This window comes from Mus pahari, chromosome 2 (assembly GCF_900095145.1).
Source record: "Mus pahari chromosome 2, PAHARI_EIJ_v1.1, whole genome shotgun sequence".
Classification (NCBI taxonomy): domain Eukaryota; kingdom Metazoa; phylum Chordata; class Mammalia; order Rodentia; family Muridae; genus Mus; species Mus pahari.
In genome coordinates, this window is record NC_034591.1 from 39,037,904 (window position 1) to 39,045,825 (window position 7,922).

General features: G+C 44.1%; 1 protein-coding gene across 5 annotated transcripts in view; it reads right to left on the reverse strand.

Annotated features, from left to right (window-relative positions):
* Nucleotides 1-5,611, reverse strand: part of Cttnbp2 (cortactin binding protein 2) — a 144,905-nt gene extending 139,294 nt beyond the window's left edge. For 3 of the 5 annotated variants that reach the window (XM_029535412.1, XM_029535411.1, XM_029535413.1), the window contains exon 1: nucleotides 5,397-5,572. In XM_029535412.1, coding sequence (XP_029391272.1) covers nucleotides 5,397-5,477 — 81 coding nt within the window. In that variant the 5' untranslated portion in view covers nucleotides 5,478-5,572. Of the gene's footprint in view, nucleotides 1-5,396 lie in introns of all 5 variants that reach the window. The other 2 variants (XM_029535414.1, XM_021190492.2) reach the window with 1 other exon arrangement.
* Nucleotides 5,612-7,922: the final 2,311 nt, after the last annotated feature.

Sequence of the window (7,922 nt, forward strand, 5' to 3'; positions counted from 1 at the left end):
GAGGAGGAGGGGAGGGGAGGGGGAGGGGGAGGGGGGAACTGTAAATGTGAGCTCCTTTCTGGAGACCAAAGGTCAACCTTGGGAGTCACTCCATGGGTGTGGCACCTTGCTTGTACAGACAGGTTCCAGCAGTTTTCTGAATCTCACCAATCAGATAACCTGGCTGGCCATGGCTGCCCAAGCCCAAGAAACCCTTTTGTCTCTACCTCCCTAGAGTAAATTCACATTACCATGCTGGGCTTTCTTAAGTGAGCTTCGAGCTCTTCTTTGACTACAATATCACTTTAGCTCAAGACAAGGCCTTTTTAAATGTAATATAAGTCTTGCAATAGGTAAATAGTTGAGAGGAATCTAATTAAGTCTCTTTCCCAATGAGCTGAGGTGGTAAGATCTATGAGGCCTGGGCAGATAAGTGACTTCATCTCAGCCAGGCACGTGTGAAGCTGGATTCGAGTCCCACATCCCATGTGCCTGTCCACTACTCCAAAGCCTTGACTAATCTCTTCATTTCTGTTCAATCTTTTCCAGGGCTCAGACCTTTAGGGATTTGTCTCTCATCTATCAACCACTCCTTCCTCTCCATCCTAATGAGTAATGTGGCACTAACTTTAACATTGGAAAAGTCCAGGAAGGGAGCACTATGTTCATCAACATGTGACCATTCCATCCTCAGCCTCAGTTATCACAGGGAAGACAAGAGACTGAAAAGAAAACTAGCTGGGCAGTGGTGGTACATGCCTTTAATCCCTCCCACTTAGGAGGCAGAGATAAGTGGATTTCTGAGTCCGTGGCCAGCCTGGTCTACAGAGTGAGTTCCAGGACAGCCAGGGCTATACAGAAAAACCCTGTCTCGAAAAACAAAACAAAACAAAAAATAAAATAAAATAAAAATAAATAAAAAAGAAAAAGAAAGAAAAAAAGAAAACTAAAAACACTGAAAATCAAAATTTGAAAACAGAACTCTGGAAAGCAGTTGCTATGTCATTAAGAAGAACAGCTTAGAAAAGGGAACTGTAGACATGAAAATGGGGCTGGTGGGATGGCTGAGCAGGGAGAGGCCCTCACCTCCCAAGCCTGATGACACTGAGTATGATCCCCAGAGTCCAGAGATGGAAGGAGAGAACCAACTCTACCGAGCTGTCCTCTGACCTGCACACGTAAGCCGTGGCGTGTATACCACCCCTCCACCCTAAAGCAAGCAACAGATGTTTAAAAACTGAAATTCAAAGGCCAGAAGATGTAGCTCAGTTAATAAACACTTGTCTATCAATGCTCATAACTGAAGAAGAAAGGCAGGAAGAAAGTCTGTCTATTGACTTAAGACCTGAAACATCTGCAGCATTTACTATTATAAACCACAGACCAACATCTTCATTATTATCTTGTAATACAGAGTATATTTTCCAATTAGCTGACCCACACCAAGTATTATAAGAGCTTCTAATGCGCTGTATGTAAGAAATAAACTCATCCAACTCTAAGGCTTCTACTCTCCCCAGGCCACAGCCTTGATGGTCACATGATCAATAGCAGCTATCTGTCCTTGCCGAAGAAGTACTAAACTCTGTGAAATGTTTTGTCAACATATAAACGTATGGGGAGCACATAAGAATAGAACCAACTGGCAATTTAGCTTTCATACGGATTCGACCACACATGGCCAAATGCTTTTCAACACAAAATTATTTCTATGAGAAAGAAATTTAACAGCACCAGCAATTACTGTAAAAAAATAGAACAGATGCAAACAGAAATATGCAAGCCATTGTTTAAAAAGCAACAGTGTAGCATGTAAAAATACCTCCATCCTAACCTTTCAAACTTTGCAAAACCTAAGCTGCATTCTAAAGCCTATAGCTGACATGGTGACATCTCTCTACCCATCTTTGCAAGCCTCTGGCATGGGATGCCTGTGGAGGGAACTCAAGAAACATCATGGGTACACCCCATTTTCTGCCATCTCTATTCATATCATCTTTCTGAGGGCCCAGCACAAATGTCCTCCATCATGGGCTATCTTCAGTGCCTTTCATAAAACATTTCCAGATCCTTCCACTAGGAACTCTCTCTCTGATTGTCAGTGCTAAAACATCTGTCCACATTTTTCACGCCTGTTGTCACTTGACTCCTCTGTGTACTGCAGAGTCTGCCATAGTCATGCTTTAACCCGTCAAAGGCAGTAGAGATGATAACCACCCACAATGCTACCACCTTTGTGACTGATGAGTGACATGTGCTGAGTTCATGTCATTTCCCTTTTAAATTATTCTATCTAACTTTCAACATTCCCCGGCTACTGTAAAACTATGATTTCATTTGGTCAAAAGCAAAAAAAACAAAACTAGCTAAGAAGGTCCCTTTTATTGCATTTACGTTCAATATTGTCACCTAGAAAACGAAATTTTCAAGGTGCCAGATGTAAAAGTTTAACACTGATGTGTTTTTTAACCAAAAAAAAAAAAAAAAAAACCAAAAAACAAAAAAAACAACAACAACCAAAAAAAAAAACAAAACGGCAACACCTACACCTAAGCTTTGCATATTAGCTAATCCAGAAATCCTAGAGCAGGGGGGACGCTGGTTGCCTCCCCAAATACAGCTTTAAATGGATCTCCATTTTTTTTCTTACTCCCAAATTCCACAGTGACGATAAAAAGCAGATTCTGCTTTCCATACTGCCTACCAGAAAGAGTTACATTCTGAGCAGAAATAGCAATATGGCCTATAAAAGTCATCGCATTTGGCTGAGGTACTGAAAATAACCCAGGCTCCCAGCATGGATCACAGTGTAGACTATTAATACGATCCTATTGAATAATGTAGCTGTTAGCTCCGGGTGCTTTCAGGATTTAAACAACGAAGCACAAGGATAACAAACTAAATTTAAAACATTCCACTGGAAATTATATTAAACTGCAAACTATAAATTAAGCCAGTTCCTAAGCAACAATCTAAACAGGAAAAAAAAAAAAAACCCTCTGAAAACATGTACTTTCAAAAATAGCCAATGGCTTTGAGGCTTCACTAGCCTGATTCTGCCAAATATATATATATATATATGTATATATATATATATATATATATATATATATATATATATCTCCACAAGATGTAAGCCACTTGAAATGAAATAGATCTCTTCAAGGCAAAAATAGACTTTCTCACTAAAATTTATATATATATATATATATATATATTAAGATTTTTATTGGCAAAAAGCAAAATATAGATTTAATTTTTAACCATTAGGTGGAAAACATGCATGACAAACAGAATTTCTGTATGTTTTCTTTAACCAAAACCAACCAACCAAACAACCAACAAAACAGCCTAAAGCTGGGGGTGGTGGTGGTGGTGGTGGTAAGGACCTCTAATTCTAGCACTTTACAAGGGGAGTTCATGGTAAGCTTTAGCTACATGTGACCCTGCCTCGAAATAAATAAATAAATAAATAAATACCAGTTTACTCAAGTAGCTAATGTTAAGAGTCTCCTTTTTCAAGTGCAAACTTCTTGTAAAAAAATTAATATAGCCCAATTTTGCAGAATAAAAGGTAACATTTTTACTTAAAGTAAACAGTTACTTAAAAAAAAAAAAAAAAACCAAAAAAACAGTAAGTACTGTTATTGCAGGTTGGAAGCCTACAGGATCCCTTGGGAATAATGAAGAAGGTTTTTTCCAGGAGATTTTTTTTTTTCTTGACTTAACAAGAATCAAATCATCAAGCTGCTAATTTATCCGCATTTGAATTAGGCTCCTGACATTTTTAAACACTTGACAGGGAACACTGACCTTGTTGGAACAAAAGTATTCCTGACAATGCAATTTTGTTTACAGTCTTATACATCGCACATCATAAACCACGTGCTGGCATTGGTTTATCTTGTGCTTGCAATATCTTGTGGGCACAAATGGGTGTTTTCTAAGTAGATTAAACAAACTATCCACCTTCCTGGGGGAGAAGAAGAGAGTTCTCCCACACCTCCACTTCTCCCTCCTCCTCATGGAGAACAGGACAGTCGATAATTTCAACTCCCAGAGGGACTTGTTTTGATAGACCCTTTCTCCATTGTCACCGAAGGAAAGTAACTCACAAGGGAAAGGCTTCATTTGAAATATCTTTAAAGTTCTTATTAGCAAAGAATGGAAAACTCAATTTCCCCTCAAAGCTCCCCAAGCCCAGATTTTTCCACTTTCACAATGGGGGTTAGTAGTGCCCCTTCCCCTCCCCTCGCGTTCTGCTTTTTTGCAGCGATCACCCCAAGTACCTTCCTCCCCATCTTTTCTTTCCCGTTCCAAGCCAGAGGTGGGAGGAAATTCAACAGCTCAGGTTGTTTACATCTGGTCCTGCCCTCTGCTGCCCAGACCGGGATTTGGATCTGGAGGTGGGAGACACCGAAGGGATCGTCCATGCGGGGCTCAGCTCGCTCGGAATCCTCCGAAAGAGCTGCTGGATTTGGCCAAGAGTGGGAGGCGCTCCCAGACCTGTCTTTCTTTGCAGATCTTTGCAGCTTTAGCAAAAGCTTCCTTAACCTGCAAATGTTTTCCAACCTGGCTTTATGGGTCAAGACCCCCCACCCTCCACCCCCAGAAGAGTAAGATGAGAATGTCTGTGCATGCAGACATTCAGAGTCTCAAAGAAGGGAGAAGGTTCGCGCCTAAGCAAGTCAAGACGCCAGGGAAAGGGAACAATATTTTGACACCAGGTTCAGAAAACCCAGCTCAATCCCGCTTTAGCTAGGGAAGAAGGTCCCTACAGATGATTGGGCGAGCGGCAGTCAGCTAGGACCCAAAGTGTGGGCGCTACTGGGGCCTCTCTCACCAGTCTTCCCAAGACACATGACCCCCCCAACACACACACAAAGAGCATCCCCACACCTGCCTAGCGATGGTTCACCTTCCCGCCTCTGCTACCCCAGGTCCCCCGAGAGGTGTCAGGCACCCCGAGACTCGCGTTCGCTCTGCACCCCGGAGAGGTGAACAATGGAGACTGAGATGTTCCATGAGCACCTCACGAGTGGGCAAAGGGGTCACCATGGACGCGTGTGGTGTCCAGAAGGACCGACGGGCCCCTAGCACCGGGGGTGGGGGCTGGCGTTTCCCCACTTGAGCCCGCTTCTGGCCCTGGGGACACTCCGGGAAAGGGACACACGAAGGGCACACCCCGGGGAAGGAATGGGTAATCAAGGGAAGAGGCACAGGAGAGGGGGTATATCCCGGAGAAGGAAGGGAAACCCTTGGGAAGGAACACCTCGGGGAGTTAAGGGGGCACCCCAGAGAAAGACAAGGCATCCCAGGAAAGGACCAGGCACCCTTAGGGGAGTGTCCAGTGGAGACCCTGGCACCACCCCTAGCTCGCGTCTACGCGGTTCCCCGCGCCCAAGGAACTCGGTTACCGCCGCCTCCGCCGTGGCCCCCTCCGTGTCGCCCGGGGTGCGGGACAAGTCGGGCTCGCAGCTCGCGCTGTCCGTCGCCATCTTCCTGCTCTAGCGGATCCGAATGCGAGCTCGGAGCGGCGGCGGGGCTCAGTTCTCTCGGCGCGGGCGGTGCTTAACCCGCTGCTGGCTGGGGCCGCCGCGCTCTCAGCCCCGGAGCTCGGCCGCCCCCTCCCGCCTCTCCGCGCCGCCCCTGCCGCTTAACCCTACGCGCGCTGGAGACGCGGCGCCCCGCCCACCCTCTCGCCCAGTCGCTCCTCTGGGACCAAGAACCAGCACTGGAGATGCGCTGCCTCGCGCTGGTGTCGAGGAGACAAACACCCGGGGTTGCAAAAGAAAGCAAGCTTCCTCCCTCGAGGCTACCGGCTGGCCAAAATCTTTGCTTAGGCAGCGGGGCACAAGCCGATCTGGAGGCCAGACTCCTGGACATGAAATAAATCTAAAATTGAGCAACTGTCCCCCACTTCCACTGGCTTCAATGAGGTGCGTTTCTTAATATTTGCCAGCCCCTGTCGCCTGGACATGTCTATCCTCTTGGTTTGTACATCCGGCTTTGTTTTTATTGCGTCTTAGATGCTAGTCCTCTCTAAAACCATCAACTGAAAGTCTGAAGTCACAGCTCAAAGTCCCTGTCCAGCTGTTTTTAGTGCCCTTCCTCCTCAGGCACTTATCTGCTCCGTTTTTTTTTTTTTCAAAGAAGGTGGAATCTCCCCCCTCACCCCCCCCCCCACTCCCAAGCCTGAGGTCTGTTCTGAAAAACCACCAAGTATCCAGCGATGTCTTACTACTTTTGAGAGAACAGGAGTTTCTTTTGTACAGGTGAGGACACTAGGATACACACACAGACATTTGTCAAAAATGATTATATGGAAATAGAGTTTATATGGCTGGAGTTTATATAAATGAGTTAGGCCCAAGCAATTACTCTCCCCCTCCCTCTCCTGCCTCTAATTCTGTTCTTATCCTTTCCTGCCAAGTCCCAGAATCTGAAAATCTATCACTCTATTGAGACCTAATGGCAAAGGCCTTCCCAAATCTCCAGATCCCTAAAATGTTTTGATTTTTGTGCACTGGAAGCACATGATCAAATGGAGGCAGTCAAACTGTGTCTTCCTGAAGCCGAATCAACTCACCATCCAATCCCACGCTTGGAATTCTGGAAGATGGATGACTGGAATGTTCAGTACATGGATTCATGTTCAGTACATGTTCAGTACATTTGCAAGCAAGCAAACAAACAAAAAGATGAAACAACAACAAAAGCCCAGTCCGCTCCCATTGACAGGACCTGACACCTTAACTGTTCACTTTCAGAACTGGATCCGAAAATTGACACAAATCAAAGAAAATATTTTCTACAAAGAAAGGAAGCAGTCAACAAAATCTAGAAAGTTCCCCTGGAAAGAGCAGTCAAGGAAACACACCTGGCGCCCTGGGGTGAAGGGTCAGAGCTTAGGAACCACCTCCAAGTGCCCTGGGCACAGACTTTCCTTTGTTTACTGTTGGCTGATTCCCTCCAGTGGCTTGTAGTCTGTGGTGGTCATCATACCACTTGCTTTCATTTAGTCAACTGTTCTCTTGAAATTGCTCAATATGATACCATCTAGGCTTCTAAGATGAAAGGGAAGCATTTGGCTGCAAAAGATTTTGAACTGATAGTAAATAGTTCAGATTAAAAGCAAGGATATTTCTTGTTTTTGTTTTTGTTTCTCAAAACTCATTTTTGGACATCAGTTTTCTTAATACCGATGCTAAATTATTACTCAAAAAATTACCTGGCACACTTCTAGGGAGAGACAGGAGGAAAAAAATACTATAGTTCATTTAGGAGTTAAGGATGGGTATCTAAAACACCTTATTGCTGGGAAGTAAATATGTCCTTAGGCATGCAGCTCAATTTTTAGATGCCTCATTTATTTGAAGATATTTTATAATAACGTTAAAATTTTAACTGCATCATTGGAAAGAAAAAGCTTGGTTTCATTCTAAATAAAACCCAAACAGGTATATGTCAGAAAAAGCAGCCAATTCCTGTATTTTTCCCCCCTCTTGCTTATGTGTATGTATGTAAGTGAAAAAAAAGAAAAAAAAAAAAAACTACGGGCATAAAAACCAAAGTAGAGCACATGTCTTAACTGTCAAAACCCAGGATATGGGAAAGAGAAGCCTTTTGCTTCTATCCTAAAACTGTCACTGGTATGAACTGCCTGAACATCCTGCAGTTGCAGCAAAGGAGGAAGGTTAACTCCCACTCCGGTGGTCTGGCCTGGAGCTGCCTTGCTACTGGAGGACACTTGCTTTAAATTCTCTCCATAGCTCCCAGTAGCTTCCACTGCTATTGTAAATTAACTCCTTGTACACAAAGTCAGTCTCTATTGCAGTTAAAGCAAACAGATCTGAAAGGATAATGACTTGGTCACTCCAGAATACAACCCTTTTGACACTTCATTAAACTGCTCAATAATCATAACCTTGAAAGACATTCCA